This window comes from Anastrepha obliqua, chromosome 5 (assembly GCF_027943255.1).
Source record: "Anastrepha obliqua isolate idAnaObli1 chromosome 5, idAnaObli1_1.0, whole genome shotgun sequence".
NCBI classification, from domain to species: domain Eukaryota; kingdom Metazoa; phylum Arthropoda; class Insecta; order Diptera; family Tephritidae; genus Anastrepha; species Anastrepha obliqua.
The window spans coordinates 84,016,694-84,042,397 of record NC_072896.1 but is presented as its reverse complement, the minus strand read 5'-3'; the positions used below and the strand labels follow the sequence as shown (position 1 = coordinate 84,042,397).

The 25,704-nt window shown below is 33.4% G+C and overlaps 1 protein-coding gene across 1 annotated transcript in view; it reads left to right on the top strand.

Annotated features, from left to right (window-relative positions):
* LOC129248641 (ATP-binding cassette sub-family G member 1) overlaps positions 1 to 25,704 on the top strand; it is a 113,810-nt gene that overhangs the window by 51,155 nt on the left and 36,951 nt on the right. The window contains exon 2 of the mRNA XM_054888265.1: positions 9,601 to 9,806. Within this exon, the coding sequence (XP_054744240.1) occupies positions 9,601 to 9,806 (206 nt within the window). The remainder of the gene's footprint in view (positions 1 to 9,600; positions 9,807 to 25,704) is intronic.

Below are 25,704 nucleotides of genomic sequence, written 5' to 3'. Positions count from 1 at the left end.
TTTAGAGTGCTCCAATCGAGTCCAAATCTATGACCAACCCCCACTAACTTTGGACGGCCGATCTACCCATGCCAGTGGCACACCCCCTGGAACTCCCCATACAATCATTTCAAAATATCACCATTTTTGGCCTTTAAATGAGAAAAGAAACTAAGAAATTGGACTCAAATTGGGGGACATCAGAATTCATTTTAGAGGTATGGTTCCTTCGGCAAAGTTTCTTATTTTGATCCCTAGAATACGATTTTCACAGAGCAATGGGCGATTTTTTTGCCTCCCCACAAATCGACCCGGCCTAAAGCGCACCGTAAGGCAAATATGGGTAAAGGAAAAGTAATGTCATTTAAGAGCATAGATTCGCTGAGCCTGCAGCTCCCACTTTTCCAGCTATCCATGGATGACATCACTAAAATTATGAAATTTGAGAAGAAGTTCAGCATTAAACTGGATGATAAAGTAAACTGGAGTACACCCTGCACTTGAAAAGAAACTCCAAGAGTGTACCCTCCACAGGTATGCAGATAGCTCGAAGGTACCAGAAGGCATAGGCGTTGGAATATCTGTGCCGATGGATAGTTTTTGGATCATCTTCCAAGCGGAAGTGTATTTCATCTGTCTATGTGCAGAGGTCAATTTAGATAGAAACCTCCGGAATGAACGAACTGCCGTTCTGAGCGGTGGTCAGGCGGTACATAAGGCACTGTCATCCTGTCATATTAAGTCCCCACTGGTTGTTGAGTGCATCGAGAAATTGAATAGTTAGCAACGCACCGTCGCATCCACATCATATGGATCCCAGGACACACGGGGTATAACTGGGAACGAAGTAGTGGATGTGTTAAAGCTTAAGAGACTAGGACCTCGTTACTAACAGGACTCGAGCCCTTTCTTGCTATGAGACAACATAGAGTAAATTCCTTGCTATTAAGAGCTGGCTAAGAGATGCCACCGAATTATTGGTCTACACCGGACGAAGTCCTTACTAAGAGAGTAAAATAAACTGAGAATAATCACGGGCATTTTCACAGGACTTTGCAGGTTGGACAGTCATCTTCACAGGCTTGTGATATGGTCCACTGACTCCTGTCGTTTCTGCGACTAGTCTCCGGAAGCTCCAATACACCTTCTCTTTGAAGGCAGCGCCATAGTGTGAGAAGGTTAAGACATCTCGCCCACATGTAGCCAGATGAAAGGCATATATGCCCAGACCAAACCAGCTCTGTCTTAAGTTTAATAAGATTTGGATGAGGTGCTCTCATAATTAATTACTTACCTATTAGTAGAGAGGCACAAAATACCATGAAGTCGAACGGTAAACCTCAACTTCATTCATTCATTCAAGTTCATTCTACTACAAAAAACATATAAATCCAAGTTTGTGCCTTTGTGAAAATTAGAAACAAACAAAATTCAAAAAATATCAGGTTTAAAAAAAAAGCATTTGAGTATTCAAGAGCGTAGCCCACCCAAGTGCAAAGTTAAAGTAGCTCGCGTTCATTCTTGAACATTTTTTTCTTGCTGTTAGTTTTCCTTCTTGTAAAAAATTCAATGGACTATGAAATTTTTCGCAAAAAATTAATTAATTTTTCTCAAAAAGTCAGAAATTTTGACAAAGTTTTTTTGATTTTTTTTTTTAGATCCGCCGAAAGCTTGTAACTACAACATGATTTATATTGTTTTTGTCGGAGAATGAACTATACTTTCATAAAATATTTATTAAAATTAAATTACAAAAAAAAAGTACACAAAACTTGTCAATAAGTCATAGTGTAATAGTTATTATTAATTAAATTAAATTAAAAATTCAAAAGAGCTCCGCGAAAAAAATTCTTAAAACTCTAATTAAAAGATCAAAGCAAAAAAAAACATTTTTTTAAATGCTACTAAGTTCTAAGCATGTATTCGAGTCTGCAAGAGTGTGTCGATTAGCAACTATACCAACACATTTGCGCTTTGCCGCGTTGCATAAGCGCTTTTTAGTAATTATGCATTTGCATTGCCTTGCATGTTTTTGATTGCGTGAACTTTGTGCAAGCCGGAAATGTCTAGCAGCTGACACAATAAAAAGCGATTACGCGGTAGTTGTGTTGAACCATAAATAAAGGGTGCTTTTGAGAAGACTTACATAATTATTTAATTAAAACGGATTGCAATTTCGTGAAATTTATAATAACTTACACACACACAGAGACACAATTAAAAAGTAATAAATGTAGTAACCGACAAAGTAAAATCTGAAAAGTTGACAAAATTCAGTTAGTTTGCTTTCTCGTGGATATTCGCTCGGAATAATGACCCTTTATTATATATAGGTTTATATGCACACACACACACAAACTGCGCATGAGTATAGCCGACGTTGGGGTTAAGCGGACAATAAAATAATACTTACGGTAGTAAAACTTGACCTGATAACATCCACATGATATATGGCATGTATCTATGTATATATGTATGGGTATCTATGTATGTATGTATGGGTATTTATGTACATATGTATGTGGGTGTATGCATTTAGATGTACTCTACCGTTTGTGTTTACGTAGTTGCTTTATTATAATATTTCATAATTTTCATCCACTGCATTTGCATCTGTAGGTCAGGTTCAGCATCCACTGGCATTACGATTCACTTTAATGTACAAACATACATACATATTTACATTAAGATGCCTCATCCTGCATACAAAGAAAAAAATTCATATTTCCGCACACAAATCATAAAACTGGGTATATTTTATGACTCTCATCAAGTGATTTTGGCTTCGCACAGAGTAATGAATATTCAATATTTGTAAGCACCTATAAAAATAGACTTTTTTATGGAAAAAACATTTATTGCAAAATTGATTTCCAGTAAATAGCGTCAACTTAAGAGAAATTTGAGGTTAGGAGATATGCAGCAAAACTCTTTAAAAATAATCTAACGAAGTATTGAGAGCAATAAATTTTAATGATATTCTAAAGGGGAATCACGAGATCTGGGTTGGTTAAAAATATTTAGTGGAAATCGTAAATTATAAAAAATATAAAAAAAATCACAAAATATCAATAAAATACTATATCTTCCCTTAATTACTATAACTTGCTTTAATTATTTACATTAAAATATGCTATGAGTTGTTTTAGTTTTTTTTTATTTTTATTTTTTTTTTTTTATTCAAGTTAGGTTATGTTTTATTGGCTGGCCAAAGCCACGCAGCGACCACTTTGCTCCAAAGCGATACCAGATTAGAGTCGTATTTTTAACGAAAATATGAATCGCTCAATATTATTATTATTATTAGAAGGCCATTACGCACTGCGACCAGAGCTGATCTATTGTGAAAGGCCTATTTTTGTAACCCTAGAGTTTTAGGCTTTTTAAAAATTTTAGCACAATTTTAGGTTCGTTGTTCCAAAGATTGCATGGAGATACTACGATACCACCAAGGTGATGAAGTCACTGTCTGCCCAACGCAGGACATTCACAAAGCACATGTTCTGAGCTTTCTATGTCCATTTCGCATAAGCGGCAGACATTGGTATCAGATAGACCAATATTTAGATGATACCTCAGGATGTAGTGACCTGTAAGATATCCTGTTAAAAAACGCAGATCTACTCTGCTTAGTGAGAGTAGCTTGTCAGATATTCCTTTGTTGGGACTTAGTGATAGTTTGGCTTGACGCTGGCCGGCACAGTTTAGCCATCGGAATCGATTTTTTGAATTTAGGCCCACTGATTCCTGCCCCTGTTCTACCATTTTCCAATTTGGACCCATCAGTAAACCATGAGCCAGGTTTAAAAGTGATAGAATTAGGTCTCCAGTCTGTGCGTTCATTAATTATAACTTGGAAGTTCCTAAAGAGTATTGGTTTGGGTGATAGTATATCATCCCTATGAAGAATGGGACTATGTAAGAAGTCTTCTAAGATCTTTAAACGTCTTTTCATATCCCCACTTTTAAGTTCAGATATACCTTTTAATCTTAAGGCACTCGAGCGAGCTTCCCTTCAAATCAAGATTCGAAGCAGTGTTATGTTCAGGAGCACACCCAATGCATCAGTAGGACATGTTTTCACAGCCCCGCTCAAGATACGCTTACTGTCCGCGAATTCTAGGTGCCGGCCAAGCTCTAGCTCAGTGACGCAAAACTAAGAGCACCCAGGTTAGATTTTGAGAGAGCCGGCCAGCAACATAGGAGATGCTTTCGTTTCCACGACAGTCGGTTATACGTAGCTGGAACGACACGGATTTATATCGGGCCAAGGACTGTCACTTCCGCAACATTTCCCATGTATGTATGGGGAATGTTTATGCTGATACAACAACAACATGATCCAGGGTTTATTTTGTACCCGGCTCTTTACATTTCCTGCAAGCATCGTTAAGAGTTAAATTTACCTGGTACGCATTATTTGAGTTTAGTTTGGTTAACATTTTTTATTAAGAATTTGTTCGCTGTAGGTATCGCTCTCTGCAAATTTAGCTGCAACTAAATAATTAAGTTGGGGAAAAATGAAAAATAATTGATTGCAAAGATATGCGGAGATGATTTTGATTTCGCGTATTTTTTATTTTTTGATGGCCCACCTTAATGTACACCCATAGAACTACAGGTTACTTTAAAAGTAAGAAAGCTGAAATAAAAAATGTGAATTTTTAAATTAAACATTTTTTTTTTACACAATCTTCCTCAACTTAAATGCACTTATTTATTTATTATGTAATTATAACATTTGCAACAAACAAAACAGGTTTTTCGTTTTGTTCAAAATTAGCTTTATTCATCAACCTAATTTTCATCAATAACAACGCAATCATTCCAGCGCCGCTCTGACACTTCAACACCACTTTTGTAGAACGATTTATCTTTAGCCTCGAAATAGCGAAAAGCCTCAGTTTGAGCGATAACCTCTTCATTCTAGCGAATTTTTTATCGGCAAGCATTTTTTCTAGGTCTACGAACAGCCAGTAGTTGCTGAGAGCCAAATCTGGCGAATACGCTGAGAGGAATTCGAAGTTGAATTCATGTAGTTTTGGCTTTTTTTTTTTTATTGACTTCTGACAGGGTGCGTTGTCCTGTTTTTGGTCAACAGTGAGCAAACGCGACACCCATTTTGAACAGAGTTTTCTCATACTCAAATATCCATGCAATATAAAGTCAATTCGTTCTTTTGATACATAATAAAAGGGGTTTTCAGTAAGAGCGCTTCAACTTTTGAACTTTTTTGAATAAAACACAAACGGTTTGACTTTTTTAACTAATTTTTTTTTATTATCGAGTTTGAACATATACATTTAAGTATGAAATTCGATTTCTTTTGCATGACCACCGCGTGCACGTTTTACGAAGTCCAATCGTTGAACCCAATTTTCGACCACTCTTTTGCATAAATCGGCCGAAATTCCAGCAATTTCGCGTTCAATATTGGCTCTGAGCTCACAAATCGTCGCCGGCTTGTTACTGTAGACCAATGACTTTACATAACCCCAAAACGGGACGGCTTGTTAAATGGACCGTAAAATGGCCGTAATGCTCTTAAAGTAGCAGCAACAGAACGATTATTTTCATAAAAAATTTGCACGATTTTCAATCGTTGGTCAAGTGTGTAGCGTTCCATGATGAAATGTATACTAATGAAGTTTACAAATGACAAGCGAAAAATAAAAAATATTGCGTCGTTCGCCCTCCCTATCGGAAAAAAGTTGAAGCGCACCTATTGAATAACCCTTTATTTACGATGTCAGCTAACTCACGCAACTTCACTTTTCGATCATTCAAAATCATTATCATCAACGATCATTTTGTGGATTTCTTTGATATTTTCTGTTCTGATGTTTTTTTCGCGTCTCCACTGCGTTGAGCATCTTGGGTGTCTCTACAACCACGTTTGAAATCAGCAAACCATCGTTTTATTATTGCTTCTGATGGACCGAAGTCCCCATACGACTTTTCAAGCCATTGCTTCGCTTTGCGGAATTTTTTTCCATCAAAATGCAGTTTAACATTAAAACACGAAATTCTTTTTTATCCATTATTTTGAAAATAACAAAAGTGGCGTTACTCTTAGCGCAATAACTCACGAACTAATGAATAGAATATCATGAAATTTCAACAGCTCTCTTTTTAAGGTTAGTACTAACTGAAAAAGAGGTGAAAATAATGAAACCAGTGACATCTATGTGTTAGAACGCGACTTTTCAGCCCATGTGTTACATTCAATAATGAAAATACAGTAAAATAATAATGAAAGTCGCTTTATTGTTTTTCGAATTATTCTGCTCGGAAATGAACAAACTGCTGCATTCGCTTGAACCAATTTTCAAAGTACTTCTGCCACTCAGAAGCGGGCACCTCAAAAATAGCAGTTTAAAGATTTCAACAGCTTCTTCACAAACGTTGAATTCGCATTTTATTTTTCAAGCTCGGGAGCAAAAAGAAACCATTAGGTGCCATATCAGGACTGTAAGACTAAAGACCCTTTATTTCGATCTTTTGAGTGCTCAAATACTGTCTTATGTGAGCCGAGACGTGAGAGCTCGCGTTGTCTTGCTGAAGGATGAATCGCTTGCCCTGGTTTTCCATAATTCTAGGAAAGTTTGTAGCAGGAAAAAATGTTGTGTATCACTCAGAATTAACTGTTTTAAGTTTCTTTAGTGATGCAGTTGCAACGTGACCCAAAATTGCCATCAGTCATTCTGATCATTTCTGCGGTTGGTCGTTTGGTCTTGGTCAAAATGTCTTCCGTCAGAAAAAAAACATAACATCTTCTTTATAACGCGTTTTGATGGGATAACTCGCTGTTCTCGAGTTTGCTCCGTCATTAACTGCCTGCGGCGCGTAAGGTAAGTTTTATACGTGAGGTATTCTTGCACAACTCGACGGACAAGACCCTCAGACCTCAAGGGACCTGATTTATTTTGAAGAGTCCTCGTCATAGCACTCTTGCATTTGTTGAATAAATTCTCTAGATTGGACAGTGTCAGAATATTTCTCGTTTTTTTTAGGTTTTGCAACAGATTTTGCATCGCCGCCTGATGCTTCCAAATCACGCCGCACCTTATGAACGAATGAGTGGGCGCAATTAAGAAAATTAGAGATTTCCTAATCGGTGTGATTTGCACAAAAATGAACGATAGCTGCATGTCTCTTGATTTCTTGAGTTAAGTTGTAGTCCTCTCTGTCTTATCTGAAGGAGAGCAAAAAGAAAAACAACATTTTTGGGAAGTTATAGCCACATACATATATGCATGTCCTCAAATGCCGTATGGGACTTGTATATACAAGGTGGCGCAAAATTAATCACTCTGTCGAAAGATTTATAATTTTTTCAAACAGCGCCGCACGTCAAATATATATGACACTTGTGAACTAGACAATTGCAGTATACAAGCAGACAAGCAGTGGAGTGCGTAAAGATCGAAATAAAGAGATTTTCATCGCTCAAAATCAATTTTGCGCCACTTTATAAATATTATTAAAAATATTAAAAAATACCTATTAAAAAGTTAATTTGTGGAGGTGTTAAATTTTTCTTGTTCTATTCTCATGAGACATACGCAACATCGTCACAGGCATAAGGCCATATTTTCGTAATGAAGGTTTAGTGAATTTTATGACTTAGTGGACTATTTTTTTAGAAAAGAAAACACTATTACACTAATGAAACTAATAGGAAAACAAACGTGCACTGCTAAATTGTTCTCTATTATCTCAAACTACCTACTTACTAAAACACAACTTACTTTAGCAGAAAAATTAACTCATCCACACAGAATATGTGGAAGCACCCCTGCGGTGTTTTAGAATTGAGATCGTAAACAGAAAACGCAGCAAATAGGTGCGTTTGAGGTTCCCAATCAAGCAGAGAGCAATAAACTGAATGCCTGTAAATAATAGCAAAAACAAAAATGAAAATGAAAAGTAATAGGAAACAAAGGCAAATGCAACAGTGTAAAAAACAGGCGAAATGCAGACAGCACTCGTACACATAAAAGCATATACAAGTTAGAGTTGCCAATGCAATAGAAGAATAAGAAATTAGAATACACAGCTGGAAATGTATACTAGACGCCGATGGTGTTCTCTTTGTTATAGCTACATTTTTGGCTTTGTGAGCATGGGTTGGTTGTACTCGTATTTTCAGAGCATCCCAACAGGAAAATCTGTTTGTAAGCAAAGAAATAACAAATTAATGTATTTTAATATTTTTTGTTAAGTTTTTTAAATATTTCTTCCAATCTGATTCGTAATTATGCCAGGCAGTGTAAAGGTTCATTTAATTGTTTTTGTAGCGAAATCGAGAAATGCTGGGTTTGTGAAAAACGTGGTAGATTTATTGATGCATTACCGATTCTCTCCTCTCCTTTAATTAAAAAACGCTTATAATTCAAATGATGAAGCAAACATCTCTTTTCAATTAAATTTTTTTGCAAATAAAAAATTGTGCATAAAATTTCTTGCGAGAGACAGCAATTGCCACGCTCACGAATACACTTAAAAACATATCGACGAATACTTACATGCACAGCATTGGCACTCATGCGGAAATTTAGTGCTGAGCAAACACCCCTTCAACTACTCTATCGGTGAAAAGGCGAGCAGCAAAGTTTGCGCGAGTGTAATATACATATTTCGAGAGAGTACAAAACTTGCAATTTCGTGAGCGTAGCAAAGTAAAGCAAGAAATACATAAAAAATATAATACTGTTTATGTTTTTTTTTTTTTTTCGTTTTTATTTTCCTTTTATTATTTTATTGGCATTTACGACGTTGTTGGTATTTTTGTGAGACGACATGCTGTCATCGCAAGCCGAGTGTAGACGCATTTGTAGCTGTGTTCATTTATTCATCATTTATGTTTTTCTGCTTTTTCGTTTGGTATTGTGGTTTTATTAAAGTCAAGTCATTGCTTTATTTGTTGCATTTGCTTTCGTATCGTGCTAACTGACTGCCTTTGTATGTTGCCTTTTGTACTGGGTCCAATTTGGTTTTCGAATTAGTCGCGATCGCACCGCAAAGGTGGAAAGAACATTTTGTTTTTAATTTACTTTAGAGGAGAAAATCTAATAAGTTGTTGCTGCTGCGACTGCCAGATTGAGAGCGCAAGCAAAAGCGTAGCGGTGTGAAACTGCCGCCGGTACAATATTTGATGTTATTTATTAAAGGAGAGTCGCGTAGTAGGGGAATTGAAGTGCAACGTATAGAGTGTAGAAAAATGGCAGAGTAGTGAAATTTGTTAAATAAGTAAAAATCTCAATAGGAAATTGTGCTTTTTTTTGTTTATTTGCAAAAGCGAAACCCTATAGAGATTGATCAAAAAATAAGACGTAAATAAAAATAATCACTCCAAGCGAGCAGGCGCCTTGTATGAAGATTAAAAACTAGTAAAGCGACTTAAATGCATGCGCGTGTGTGTGTTGTATGTGTATAAGTACATAAACCTCAAGTGCTAGAAACTTAGAACCTGAATGTGTACATTTTTCTTGCGCGTTTTAATGCCTTCGCAGATCGTTTTATAATATTTTTGCATTGAACGAGGCTAAATAAATCAAAAACAAAAATCAAAATGGTTGAACAAGACAGTGTCACTAAAAATCTACTCCACGACAATAGGCATGGCGGAGTGGTCATTGTGCCAGCTGGCGGTAGCGGTCCACAAAGCAGCAGCAATGTAGCAGCCGCTGTTGCTCCAGTCGGTATTCTGAAGACACAAATCGTGCCGGCCCAACCGAAAACCCTGCAACATTTGCCCAAACGACCTGCGGTTGACTTGGCATTCCACGATCTTACATATCGCGTAAAGGAAGGCAATCGTAGCAGTAAGTACTAAACCACTTGACACAGAGATTGAACAAAGAAACAAATATTGCACACTACTACACATCGTCGAGCAGCTAGATGAGTATTAGAAATGCTTTTTTCACGAAGAATGCTCAGCATGCCAGTGCAAATGAAGCGAAATAAAGTATGCACAAATAAGTTCAAATATTTTGAAACTTAGAGGAAAAAATCCAAAGTTTATGTGAGAAATTCTACATAAGACAAAAACTTGTTACATAGGGATCCTTTAAGGTGCTTTGGCGAAGAGGAAAAGAAGATTTTGACACATAGTAACTGCTTAGTCGCACTTTAGGACCCCTTGTGTTCTCCTTTCAATTCAGAAATATTTACTTATTTAAGCTTAAAGCTACATTTACATGAGTTACACATTTTGAAGGCGCTTGGGGAAGTAGGAGAATATTTTCAAAGTTTTGACAGTTGCAAAATTATTTTATTTGATTTAGAGCACAACTTTGATAATTCATTAAAAACAATTAAAAGTGTGGGCATTTGCACGATTTTGAGGTAATGAGAAGAGCAATTTCGAAGAAATTCGCAAACAGCTTTTTACTTTCAAACAAACCCAAAGCAACAAATCCAACTTGCCTAAAGTTGCACCCAGTATTTTAGCAGTGATATTTCCCCAGTGCAATAATTACAATTCATTTGTACTGGTTATTCTTGCTTATAAATGTATAGGGTCTTTCAGTAAGAGCGCTTCAACTTTTGAACTTTTTTGAATAAAACACAAACGGCTTAACTTTTTTAACTAACTTTTTTTTATTATCGAGTTTGAACATATACATTTAAGTATGAAATTCGATTTCTTTTGCATGACCACCGCGTGCACGTTTTACGAAGTCCAATCGTTGAACCCAATTTTCGACCACTCTTTTGCATAAATCGGCCGAAATTCCAGCAATTTCGCGTTCAATATTGGCTCTGAGCTCACAAATCGTCGCCGGCTTGTTACTGTAGACCAATGACTTCACATAACCCCAAAACGGGACGGCTTGTTAAATGGACCGTAAAATGGCCGTAATGCTCTTAAAGTAGCAGCAACAGAACGATTATTTTCATAAAAAATTTGCACGATTTTCAATCGTTGGTCAAGTGTGTAGCGTTCCATGATGAAATGTATACTAATGAAGTTTACAAATGACAAGCGAAAAATTAAAAATATTGCGTCGTTCGCCCTCCCTATCAGAAAAAGGTTGAAGCGCACCTATTGAAAAACCCTATATATTCTAATTGGCGTATGCTCTGTTGCTGTTGTTGTTGTCTGTCAACATCCCCACGTGTGTTTGGTTTTTTCCTTTGTTTATTTATTTTTATTCTTTTTTTGTATTACACTTCGTTACAAGGTATTATTCATTCACATTAGTTTGTTTGCCATAAATCCACTTTTTCTTCAATGGAAAGTTTATGATTTTAGTACAATAAAAATACATTTAATTTTAGTAGGTTTGGTATAGTTTCATCAAATTCGGAGATATGTGATTTCATAATAAAAATTGATTTGATTTAAATTAACCCAAAATAAAATACTCTTTCTGCGTCATAAGTAACTTTCACAGCGAAGTTTCAAAGAAACGATAGATAAAAACCATTTGTGGAACAACTTCGAGATGCACTCCGCAAACAGGAGGGGAGCTTGGCTAAACAGCTAACAGAAGGGTACGCGCAAATTGTTACTTTTTAGCAGTCCGCTGCGTTTACTGATCGCACAGTTTCTCTTGTGCCTGCCTTATTGGCCTCTTGATGAATTCAATTTAAATATACATAACTGAGAACATTTTCAGAATAGAAAGTGAGTTTTTGCAGAGAAACTTATGTTTATTGTGTGGAAAACAAAAAGCAAAACAATGGATCTATGGATAAGTTCGTACGGTTTTACAACAGATGGCGTAACTTGATTATTATTCCATCGATCCACATTTCCAAACATTCATTGGAGAGCTACTGTCGTAAGGCACAAACGTCAGTATAAGTTTTTTATTTGAAGCGTAAACAACAATATTTTTACCACACTTGAAAATGTCGAATTTCGTGCCAAATAATGTGTTTTTGCGGGGAATTCTTCTTCATTATTTTAATATGAAGAAAAAAGCAGCCGAAAGTCATCGTATCTTGGTGGAAGTTTATGGTGAGCATGCTCTAGCTGAGCGAACGTGCCAGAAGTGGTTTGCACGCTTTAAAAGTGGTGATTTTGGCTTGGAAGACGAAGAACGCGAGGGTGCGCCGCCAAAGTTCATGGATACCGAATTGGAGGAATTGCTCGATCAAGATCCGGCTCAAACGCAAGAAGAGGTTGCAAAAACTTTGGGAGTTGATCAATCAACCATTTCCAAACGTTTAAAAGCCATGGGAATGATCCGAAATTCAAATTTCGAAAAAAACCCGCACGAACTTATTCATAGACCTATTATTTATCCTGAAAAATGTTAGGGCAGTTCAAAATTAGGTGGAAACAATTAGGCAGTCTTGAGTGTGCAAATTATCATAGGAAAACAACAAACATACGTGTATATTTATATTTGACAACATCTAATGACGTGATGGCAGGTCATTCGCATGTAATTGTGAATTGCTCTTTTGATTTCTCAAATGTCTCCAAAAAAATTAATAGTATGATGGTTTCCCCTTCTTTGCCTGAAAAGGCACGCTTTAAATATTTTTCTGCAATAAAATATTTGAACAAAGCTTTAAATTTTTTGGATCCTTTTTTATATGTGTTGCTATTTTTTAAATATTTTTTCTTAATTGTTTGTATACATTTTTAAAGCTTTAAATTTTTTTTTTTGATATTTTTTTAATATTGTTTTTAATTGGTTGTATACTTTTTTATATTTTCTTTTTTTATTTTAATTTTTTTTTTCATTTTTAAATAATTTTTTTTTTTAATTTCTTATTGTTTTATTTATCTATTTTATTTTATTTTTCTTTTTTTTATATTTTCTTTTTTTCTGTACTTTTTTTAAATTTTTTTCTGATATTTTTATGTTTTTTATTATTATTTAATAATTTATTTTTTTTATACTTTTTTATATTTTGCTGAATTTTTTTTTTTTTTTTGTTGAAAGCAAAATCTATTTTCATTGATGGCTTTATGCAAATATACGACCAGACGCTGCTCGCATAGTTTAAGCTTTCAAAGGCAACCACCAACCCTGTTAGCCGAAATACTCATTCCAACTTCTAAACCTTGTTTTGTAAAGTGTGGTTAAGTTTCAAGGGCCGGTGTTGATTTTGAATAAAATACAATTTTTTTAGGAAATTATTGTCATTTCTCTTTATTATGATAATATGGCTCAATTACGTATGGAACAAAATATCGGCCAAATGGCCGCCGCGGCCTCGGCGGCACACCTCCATCCGATGGTCCAAATTTTCGACGACGCTGAGGCATAATTGAAGTTATATGCCGTTAATGTGCCGAATTATCTCATCCCTTAGCTCTTGAATTGTTGCTGGCTTATCGATGTACACCTTTTCTTTCAAATAACCCAAAAGAAAGAAGTCCAACGGTGTCGTTGACGTTTAGGTGTGGTTCACATTCAACAACGGCCCTTGAAATTTAACCACCCTTTATATAGATTTTATGAAGACAACATAGTAAAGCTCTCAGTTAAAAAGCGGCAAAGTACGGGGAAGTCGTTGATTCGAAAAGTTATCAAAGCTCTGATCCATTGATATTCTAGCTTTTGTAGCTGAGTCGCCTAATAATTGAAAGATTTTGATTTCAGGTGCAAGCAAGCTTATTTTTTCTATTTAATAACGCAAACTTTCGCTGAATAGTTGTTCCGCATAATTTTCTGAAGGGAGAAATGTTGAATACCGCTATAAATTTAATACCTACATCCTCTTTTTAAGTGTTTAACGGAGCTTCTCCACTATTTGTGGTGTGCTTCTTGATGTTGTTCCACGAATAGGGAATACACTCATTCACGGCAGAAATACACTCGGGGATTGTTTATTGGCTGCCGAAGGGCGAGTAGAATGAATATGAATACCGCTAAACCCATGCCAATTAATGGTGAAAAACTGCTTCAATTGGACCCAGAGTCTTGGGGCCGATACGAATTCTAGTCATATTTCTAAAGCCTCTACAATATTAAAAATATTTTGGAAAACAATTTGTAATGGCTCATTTTCTCACATCTCCAATGCTCAAATGTGTGAAGAATCGAAGAGAGTGCGGCAAGTAATTTGTGTAGTTCCGACTCAGTTCAAGAAAAACAAATACGCAATTGAGATTCCCAGCAAAGCCCAAGGATAGATAGATAGATATCAGGTTTGCTGTTGTTGTTGTAGTAGCATAAACATTCCCCATATTTACATACGGGGAAAGCTGCTGGAGTGACAGTCCTTGGCCGGATATAAATCCGGGTCGTTTCGGTAACGTAGAATCGACTGTAGTGGAAACGATCACCACCAGGTTTTCTCGTTCGGTGTGGTGAAAAAATTCTACGTCATTCGTTTTTGTTTCACTAAGCTAAAGCTAAATTTTGTGAAACATAAAACGAATGAAGTGGAATATCTGTCAAGCCGAAAACGGTCTGCTAGGGAGTACACCTTAAAAAATCTTTTCACCATGAGCTAAGCCAACTTCGTAGGAACTAAAAGCCCCCTAGGTGTGACAGCTTCAGCCATTTAGGCGATCGAGCTCCTTTTTAAATTGTTAAATGATAATGTCTCACTCATCCGCCTTAATCCGCTCCACTCTGACAAATTGTATGATACTAATAGTACGATTGGTGCATATACCCCTAAGCCCCGACTGGCAGCCCGTATGAATTGCAATCATGCGTAGGTGGGGATTTATGTAATTACCGCTCTCCGTTTAATCAGTCTCTTAGTCCGAGATCCGTTCCCCTTCTACTCCTCTCCTCAATGGTATATGTAACCTCCTTTAACTGAACACAATTAAATAAAGTATGAGTTCCTCATAACTCAAAAGCACGTGATGGTACTCCCCAATTAATTAAAACTGGAACTGAAACTATTGCAAACTAATAAAAACTTATTTTTAAGCGCTTGGTGTGAAAAATTGATAACATTTGCGCACTTACGTATGTATGTATAGCTGTTTGTGCATCAAGAAGTTTCATGAGCCAGCTCAACCTCTAAACAACCTTCCTGATATACAACAACTCTGCAAATGTAAGCCAGACGTGAATTATTATTTTTATTTTTTATTTCTAATTAGAGGTTTATTTAATACTTTTTGCAAAATGTGTATTCCGTTCCATTTTTTTTTTCTTTTTTTTTCAATTTATATTATATACTGTTGCAATTTAACCTCAAGATTGCATGCGCATTACTCGCTGTAAATTGTGATTTGCAATCAAATACGTTTGTGCGTCTGTAAAAATAGTATAATAACTACTTTTATGTCATTATTAACCATATAACACATTTGTATTGTGCCTTATGCAAAATATTACAAGTAATCTAAAGAGTTGATAATAAAGCACATGTCAGTGGGGTCAACAAAGAGCTGATAATTTGAAATTTCCGCATTAGAAACCTAATTAATGAGGGTGAGCAAATGAAAAACAGACTTGTTTTTTTTCGAACTTCGTTTTATGATTTTAACCTTTGCTAACAACAGCTTTAAGTTTCGCACAAATCATTATTGCTTTTGCTATTATGTCAAGCTTCGTGCCTTCAAAATATTATGCAGAGAACTGGAAGAGAAGCTAACGAAGAATATACGAGCCAATTGGGGTACTTATATGGCTTGATTGTATGCATATATCGGTAATTTTATATCGAAATTTTAAGGTTATACAAAAAATGTTACCGCATTTTTTAAGGGATACGAAGAAAAAATATACATACATATGTGCATATAAAGATATTCAGTATTGCTAAGTTTTGTAAGCAGCTTTGTTGCAATATTATCCAGCTCATATTTCCTTCATTTATGTCTCCCCTTACTTAATACATTCATATTGGAGCCTCCTTTGTGCGAATGCCACACCTTAACATAATTGCATTTTTTTAACTAAACGAACACATTATAGCAGCAAGAGTCCATTGAATGCTTTTGTTCATATATATACACGCACACACATATATGTATGTACCTACTTACTCATGCCCCTGAACTCGTGAAATGCGGCTAGCATTTCTCCGCTGCAAGTGTTGCAGTTGAGTGCTCCCAGTTCAGGTGTTAATTGAAAAGCTAAAAGAGTAGACAAAAGTGACTTATTTTGTATGACTTATAAGTCACAAAAATGATTTATTATTTTTATTATCTACTCTTTATAATTATAATTAAAAATAAGCTCCAAATGAATGCTATGTACTCAATGAATGAATTTGTTCTCCAAAGCGGGGGAAATGCTGATGAGTATGATTAAGGAGTAGCAAGCGCCATTATTGGGACGTTTATAGAAATATAATAAGCACCGATTGCTTACGATTGCTTGTGCCAATCTTAGAGAACCACCTTGATTGAACCTCTGATAAGGTTTTCGATTGATATATGTATGTATGTATATAGTATGAATCTTTATGATATCTATTTAAACCTATACACGTACTTTTGTCGAAGTGTTTACGCCAATCACATTGCACTTAAAATCCGTTTCTATTTTTGTTGTTTAATTTTATTGGAACGCAGAATCTTGCACTTTCGACTTTGTACTCAGTTTTTTTTTTCTTTTTACAGAAATAATTACGAAGCGATATAAATAAATGTTGTAATGCGTCAATTAAGTGTTTTGGAATATAATGAATTGCGATAGATTAATAATTCCTTGCATGAAATGCTTTGGAAGTAAGCGATACTTGCCATTTGCCAGCATTTAATCGGAATTAGAAGCGTATATCTATACAAATGTATGTATGTGCAAGTATATATGTACATGTGATGGAAAATACTGAGAAAGACTGCTTTAATTAAAGTGTCAGGAATGACATGAGGTGAGTGAGACCGGAATAAGTAAATACCCTGAATGCTTTCAAAAGTATAAATTGCCCTTTAGCCTAGAATTATTCAAGAAGATTCATTTAAAAATAATAAAGCAAATCATAAGTATTTTTGGCTTGGCTTTATTGCTTCTGATGTGACTTGTTGAGCGATAAATTTTGCGTGTGTCTATTTTTAAGCTCATTGGCTACATTTGGCAAATGAATAACCCACGGTGATGTATCGGTATACTCATTCCCCATACATGTAAGGGGAGTGCTGCTGGGGTGGCAGTCCTTGGCCGGATATAAATCTGATTTTGAGATAGCGTAGAGCAGATAGACGCTCTTTTGGCGTTTCTGAAGGGGAACCGAAATGGCAAGTGTGGAGGAGAGCATGCTGATTTTGACTTGATTGAGTTGAAAAAAAAAAAGATTTGTACCAAATTCGTGTTGGTTTACTCAATATTTTTTTCTCACGATATTCGTTTTATGAGTGATTTTTTCTGAAAAAAGGAAACAGGACGAATATATAGAGAATTTTACGCTCTAGCTAAGCGCTCCATGAACTAAGTAATCTACGCAAACAAATTTTTGATTGACTATTGAATACTTCACTTCAATAATTTTCACTTTTTAGTTCTAATACCCATAAATTTACTTGCCTGAGTTATATGATAACAAAAGTAACTTCGAGCATACATTTTATAATTTTTGCTACACTTCTGTCTTACCCGCTTTTACCAAAAAAATTATGATATATTAATTCATTATCTTGTAAATTCTTGAAATTCTTCACTCTTCAATTTAGTCAGCATTCTGCATTTTTACATCGAATTAAAACCTGTTTAAACAAAAAACAAAGAAAAAACAACAGCAAAAGCATTAAAAGAGGTATTCCAAAAAACTGTAATATTACCAACAAGTTTAGCAACGCCTTTAGGTCAAGTTAAGAAAAGAGACATAACAGTTCTTATTATGCAGACTCAATCATTAATCTTGGCGTCAGTTTGCGTTAAACCTACAAAATTTATAAACTCGGCACTTATGTAAATTACAACAAATTAATTTTGTTTGGAATGTGGATTTTCGCTAGCAATTCTCTTAACAAACAAACAGGTGCATAGATACAAACATATTTATAGAGACGTGTATCGCGATTTTTTGTAAAACGTTCTCTTTGTTTTTGTATAAGTTTTTTTATTAAAAGTTTTTTTTTATTAAATTTTTTTTTATAAAAATTATTTTTTTTATTAAATTTTTTTTTATAAAAATTATTTTTTTTATTAAATTTTTTTTTATAAAAATTATTTTTTTTATTAAAAGTTTCTCTTTATAAAATTTTTTTTATTAAAATTTTTTCTATTAAAACTTATTTGCTATAAATTAATTTTTTTTGTTTATTAATTTGTTTTTTTTTTTTTTATTTTCTTAACTTATTTGCTATAAATTAATTTTTTTTTGTTTATTAATTTGTTTTTTTATTTTTGTTTTTTCTTAAAATTTTTACAATTATTTTTGATAAATAAATGGATTTTCGCTAGCAATTCTGTTAACAAAAAAAGGTTGCATAGATACAAACATATCTAAGGAGACGTGCAATGCAATTTTTTATATATGTATTTATATACTTTTCTTTTTTATTTAACATTTTTTGTTCTTTTTTAATAATTTTTTTTTATTAAAATTTTCTTTTATTAAACCTCTTTTTTTAATAAATTTTTTTTCTATGAAATTTTATTTTATTAGAAAGTTGTTAATTAAATTTTATTTATTACAATTATTTTTATTAAAACCTTTTTTATTTTTTCTAAAAAAGATAGTTCTTTTGTACAATTTTATTTATTACAATTATTTTTATTAAAATCTTTTTTTATTTATTTTTTTTTCTAAAAAAGAGATTTTTCTCAAAATTTCTCTAAAGCGCAGAATTAAAAAAAAATCAAAAATTAAAATTACAAAAAAAATCAAAAAACAAAATTAAAAAAAAAATTATCAAAAATCAAAATTAAAAAAAGTCAAAATCAAAATAAAAAAAAATAAAAAATCAAAATTAAAAAATTGGGTATTATAAAGTGCAAGTTTAAAATTCTCCTTCATTTTCGATAATATATTCCCCAGGAGGGTATTCACCTGGCGAACAAAAATCCGGGTCGTTTCGATAACATAGAACCGACTGTTGTCGGAGCAAAGCTCGGAGCTTGCGTATATTCACCCAATTACCCAACCATTAATTAGCGTAATTCTATGCTATTACGACAGCCAGCACATTTTTTACAACCTCACTCACTAACTACAAATTTAATTAACAGAATATATGACCATGACTTAGATTTCGGGCAACAACAAAACATACATTTAACATCAAATATCTATCGCCAAAAATACTAAACTACTTTTGACATTATTTGCCGTCAACACAAGTTTCGTTTAGCATTCAAGCCAACACAGCCAGTTGTGCATTATCTGTGCTAAACATTTGAAGATTTATGCCACAAAAATCCAAGTAAATGCAAAACGACAAAGTGTTGCTTAAGCCCACCTTTTTTCTTTCAAATGGTTGTAAGATCTTTGCAATTACTTACTTCAAATAAAATGAAAAAAAAAAATACCAAAAAGCACAACAAAAAAAATTACCAAAAAACAAACAGATACTCGTGCTTCGCGTTTTGAGTCTTCAGCTTGGCGGCGTGGCTGTATGAAAATTGCTGCGTGCATCATAAACGCATTTCGAAATAGAAACTTGAAAATTACAACAATAATATAAATATGTATGGAAAACACAAAGTTGCAAAAACCAACAAGAAATGTATTTGCTCTTACATACATCGTCTATTCCAAAAAAACCGAACTTTTTATAAAACACATATATAATAAAATTTAATATATAATAAAAATATGTAATATAAAAAATAAAAAAAATAAAAAAATTAAATAAAGAAAAAATATGTAAAAAACATTATTAAATTAATTAATTAAAAAAAATAAATGCAAAAAACAAAAATACAAAAAAATGAATGAATAAAAAATACAAAAAATTTGAAAAAAGGAAAAATTAAAAAAAAATAAATAAAAATAAAAGAAAATATAAAATAAATAAATAAAATATAAAATAAATAATTAAAAGTAAGGTGACGCAAAATTACTTACCCTATCGGAAGATTTATAATTTTTGCATCTTAAATAAAAACACATATAAAATAAGTAAATGAAAAATAAATCAATAAGAAAAAATATAAAATAAATAAATAAAAAAACAAAAACAAAAAATAATAAAAAGTAAATAAATAAAAAAAAATAAATAAATAAAAAGAATAAAATCAATAAAAAAAATGAATAAATAAAAAAAATAAATTAAAGAAAAATTATAAAGAAACATATAAAATAAATAAGTAAAAGTAAGATGGCGCAAAGGAATCACCCTATCGGAAGATTTATATAATTTTTGCATCTCAAATAAAAAAACAAAATAAAAAAAATAAAAAAAAAAATAAAAAAATTAAAAAAATAAGTAAGAGTAAGGTGGCGCAAAATTGATCACCCAATCGGAAGATTAATAATTTTTGCAAATGGCGTCGCAAGTCAATCATATTTGACACTCATGAGCAAGACAGCTGCAGTATACAAACAGACAAGCAGTGGAGCGCGTAAAGGTCAAAATACAAATTTCCATCACTCAAAACCATTTCTTGTATTTAGTAAAAAAGTTATTCCAAACCACACTGGATGATTAATTTTGTGACGCATCACTCAAAACCATTTCTTTTATTTAGTAAAAAAGTTATTCCAAACCACACTGGATGATTAAATTTGTCCAAGATTTGTGGCATGCCAGCTGACAAACGACGAGAATGCACCGAGGCATCTATCAATCAAGAGCTGTGAATAAATTCCTGTTGAAAAGGCAAATTATTTTTTTTACATAATTCAAGGCATTTTACTGATTTGTGGCACCCTGTGACTATTATGTATTCCAAAACTTCATGTGGCGATGAAAGCAAAAGGTCATGAATCGAATAAAATCCGCTATAACCACCATCCTAAATAATATTTCTGAAAAGAAAATCATGCGAAATTGTTTTCAAAGTAGCAGACGAATATTTTGATTAGTAAAAAATAAAAAAAAATCATCAAAAACAAGTCGTTTTTATAAAAAAGTTAGGGTTTAATGGGAATAGAGGGTGATATACGCATATGTATGTACATATATGCACAGACATATATGAATTTCAACAATAATAGCAAAAATTTAGCGGCCTTGACGTAGCCAATGTGCTTCGTTTGTAGATTTTCCAGTTGAGCACGTAAACTGACGGTGTTGCGGTGCTGCGGCGTGCCAAATTGTAGGTGCACACCAAAATCAGTGAGCGGCTGAATGAGGCAAGAAAATTCTCTGTAAGTGCGCATGTAGTGCGCCAGCGGGCATCTAACAACCGATTATGCACTTCAAGCACAGACGCCGATTTACGCGCACCGCTGCTGATTGCCTTTATTTCTGCAATCGGCAGCTTAGAACCGTGCCGTATTGGTAATTTTTGGCGCAACGCGGTAATGTTTTTTTTTGTTTTATTTTTACTTTATGCAGAACAACCTTGATTTCTCGCTACATTTTTCTTTATGGTTTGAACCACTTTTTTTTAAGTTTACAAAGTTATTAACACTGAAATTTTTTGTAAAATGCGTTTAAGCTATTACTGCAAATTTTGAAGGCCTCTTTAACAGCTGGTAAGCTTTTAAATTAACAATGTGTTATTGCAGCTATGGCTTGAAATTAAATAATTAAAACGGTTTTATGCCTCAATGAAAGGCTGAAGCTTAAAAGCACTATTTTATAGCGTAAGTAAATTTTTATTTAATTCAAAGTTTTCAATGGCAAGTCTAGCATTTTTGTTTTTTTATACATTTTTTTATTTTTTTTATATATCTTTTATTTTTTGTTTTATTTTATTTTTTTCTTCTATATTACTTTTTTTTTATTTTGTTTAATTTTTTTATTTAATTTAAATTTTTTATATTAATTTTTTTTAATTTTTTATATTCTTTTATTTTTTTTTATCTTTTGTAATGAATAGTAAATAGTTAGCCGCTTAGTTGAGTTCAAATTATTTCTTTCTAAGTCCAATATTTACACACATACATACATATACTTATGTTTAGTGTGTATGTATGGGTAACTTAGATTTTAAGCATTGCACAGCAAATTTAAGTCAAAAGCTCATTATGGTAATCCTTAGTGGGGATCAAAAGTCCAATGCTGAGTATGTCTGAGTATGATGTGAAAGCTTAGAATAGAATAGAATAAAATTTGAGGTTTCGACCTCATGTTTTTTTGTGCCCTCTATTCATTACAGTACCTCATCCAAACCCAGTTCCCTTATTAAACTTAAGATAGAGCTGGGTTTGACTAAGCGTATGTGTCTTTCTAGCTGCATCTGGACGCCGCGCTATAGCGTCACATCCAAGGAGAAGATATATTGGGGTCTCTGTGGATTGGTGTTTGCAGTATAGACAAGCGACAGTTAACCATATCCCAAGCCTGTGCAGTTAACTGCACAATCTGCAATGATCTGTGAGAATGTCCGTGAGCAGTCTCAGTTTATCCTTAGGGAGAGTTTCCTAAACATCTTTTGATTATAAGGAAACATTTTTTGCTGCTTAATATCCGTAGTGGATGGTTGCGTTTCTAGCAGAACGCTTCTGGAGTGACAGTCCATGACCGGTTTTAAATCCTAGTAGTTCCGGTAATGTAGAGCCGGAACGGCGCTATTGAACCCTGCTGTTATATCACGCAAATACTCACTCGGCTACGGCAGCCGCCCGAGTTTGTGTGAGTATTTAGGAGCTTTAGGATTCTCACTTGGCTTTCCGTGAATGTAGTTCAAGGCCTGTTGGTAGGTTGTGAAGTACTAAGAGGGTTGTACGTTTTTCAATACTTAGAGAGCTTAGACGATGCCTTCTAATATATATGCCTATGATGCAAAAGTCTGCTTTGAACGTAAGACTAGAATATTCTCTTCGGTATCCTCCCAGTAGAAATTCGGTATCGGAGTTTGATCGACCAAGTGCTTCAGTAACCTAAGCCTGTTTATATCGGTGAACAGTAGTCCCAGTACAACTTTTCAGTTAGGAATTTTATCTACCGCTTAACTTGTGAGTTTATTCAGTAATCAAAAGATAGTTCACATTTAAGTTGTTCTGTTTTTTATTTTTCGTCGGGAAAGTGTTTAGTCTTATAATAGAGCAAGATATTAATCGCATTGTCTGCCAAGCGATTTTTAGTCAAATGCAGCTTAGTCACAGTTAAACCATCAACCACCTCATTCACCGAATCTGTCGCCTTGCAACCTCTGTCTGTTTCCTAAACTAAAAATCGAAATAAAGAGAAGAAGAGTTGAGTGCCAAGTCAGTCGAAGCTGGAGACTGAAGGGATTAGCGGGTCTTGGAGAAGCTCACAGGACTGTTTCGGGCACAGGAAGGTTTGCATGGAGCATTGAAGGAATAGAGCAAGAGTGAATATAATGTGTATAAAATCAAAATAAAAAATTTTACAACTTCAGGCGCTATGTGCGGTACTGGTTTATGATACAAAAAAATTTCACAACTCTTCTGAGAGGTTTTACTACAAAAATTATTGCTGATATACGAATTTTGCATTTTTTTTGTTGCAATTAATAGTATAAAAAAAACCTTCAAAATGCAATATTAATCGATTTTTTTAGAAATCACAGGTTGGCAATTATAAATGTGGTCAGTACGAAATTTGCAAGTTTAATGCATACACCAGTGAGGTTTTAACTATTTCTTTATGTATTAAATATTTTTTTATATAAAAGTACAGTGCATTCTACAGCAAAAACTATATAATTCGAAGCTCCATACTTAGTACGAAATTCTTAAAAATTTTACAAATTAAAAAAAATTCTTAAAAATTTCCAACTTTTTTTCAGAATTTTTCTGAGTATGCAGTTTTATAGCCCTCTCACTATTAGTGACATTTTTTTGGAGAAAAATCAACAGCATAATAAAAAAAAATTGATAAATTAAAAAAATATTCACCAAAATTTCCAACTTTTTTTCAGAATTTTTACAAAAATTTTAAGTATGCATTTTTATAGTACAATGTGCGAATTTTAAGTTGCTCAAATATTTCGCTGATTTTAGACAATTTTTTTCGCTGAGGTGTTGAACATTTTCATCCATACAAAAGACTTCCGGGCTTGGTTTATATGAAAGAAAAATCTCAATATTGTATTAAAAAAAAATAAAAACAATGTGTTTTTTGAGCAACTTCAGATTTAAACTTTATTATACTAAAATTGCTACTATAAGACTACATACCTTTAAGTTTTCTATAATTTAACAGTTTTATGAAATTTTTTTTAATTTAATTAATTTTTTAAAACTTAATACATTTTTTTAAATTTAATAATTTTTTTTTAATTTAATAAATTTTTTCAAACTTAATAATTTTTTTTTAATTTATTAAATTTTTTTTAATTTAATAAATTTTTTTTATTCAATAAACTTTTATCAATTTGAATAAATTTTTTTTTTAATACAAATTTTTTGTAAATTTTTTGTAAATTTTGTGCAAAGTTTGGAGTTTTGAGTTACATGGTTGTTGTTATAGACTCAACTATACTTTAAAAAATTTAATAAACAAAATTTAAACACGAAAAACTAAATTAAATAGGTTTTGCAGAAAATTCTTATTTGAATTTATTGGAAATATGCTAATTATGTTTGCCTCGACGAAATAAAATTAAAAAAAATAAATATATTTAAAAACTTAAATTGTATTGAAATTCAATCTAATAATGATCTCATCTCAAATGTCAATTGAGCATCTCGTTAATTTACTTTGAACGTATCTCTATAAGTTCAAATGTCCGTACCATATCCGCTCATAGACGCAAATAAATAAATAAAAAAAATTATTACACAAGTTATTTAATAATTTATTTGCATATAAAATTCCTAACTGTCACTTATGACCACACCAAAAAATCTGTCAAATTTTTGCGCATATTACCTGCCATCACTATTCGCCATCACTTCAACCCAGCGCATAGTAATCGATCATCGGCATGTTGCAAACTGCCAGCGGCACTCGCCATTTCGCGAGCGAAAGGTTAACCAAATACACATGCACACATACATATACGTACATATGCAAAATTTATATCCGCACACGCCCGCAACTTGCGCACATTTGATTGGAAAGGAAATTCCTTCCTACCAACACTACCGGCAGGCGAATTTCGCACCCAAAACAAAAGAGCACCGGCTTTGCAATTTTTACTTGTCTGCGCCGCTACCAACAATCGCATAAATAATTTGTCGGTTTGGCGCCGCAATCGCTTCACGATACCTTTGGCTTCGAAACTCAGCAAGTGTACTTTTTTTGTTGTTGTTTTTGTTTGTTTCTGTTTGGCGTTCGAAGCAACAATTATTGCCATATTCACCCTGTGTGTGCACACAGTCTCTTCAATCTCAGCGCGTTTTTTCTTTTGTTTTTGTCTTCATTTTTTATGTTTACTTAGCTGCTTAGCATTCCAATTTGCCAAGTCAAATTAAATATTGGCTACTTGATATCGGAATCCAACGCATTGTGCTTCCGCATCGTGAATGGCTCTAAGTGGTTGCGGTCTGTTTTGATTTGGTTTTTGTTTTTTGTATTTTTTTTATTCGCTATTCGCATAGTTTTTAAAAGTGTTCGTCTGCCTCTATTTATTGCCAGATAGGGCTTGCATTTGTTTAGTGTTTCTAAATGTTTTCTTTTGTTTCGTATCTGCTACTAAATGCTTGTATTTTCGACTATTCATGATTGCCTTTATTCATTTTTTTAATTAACGAACACGCGACACATTCCAATAGTTAGAAGAACAGATGTGCAGGTGTAGGAGTAGGCATTAAAAATATGCAAATTTTATGGTGAAATATTTTAATGAACTTCCGTTCTTTAAAATATGTCTCTTT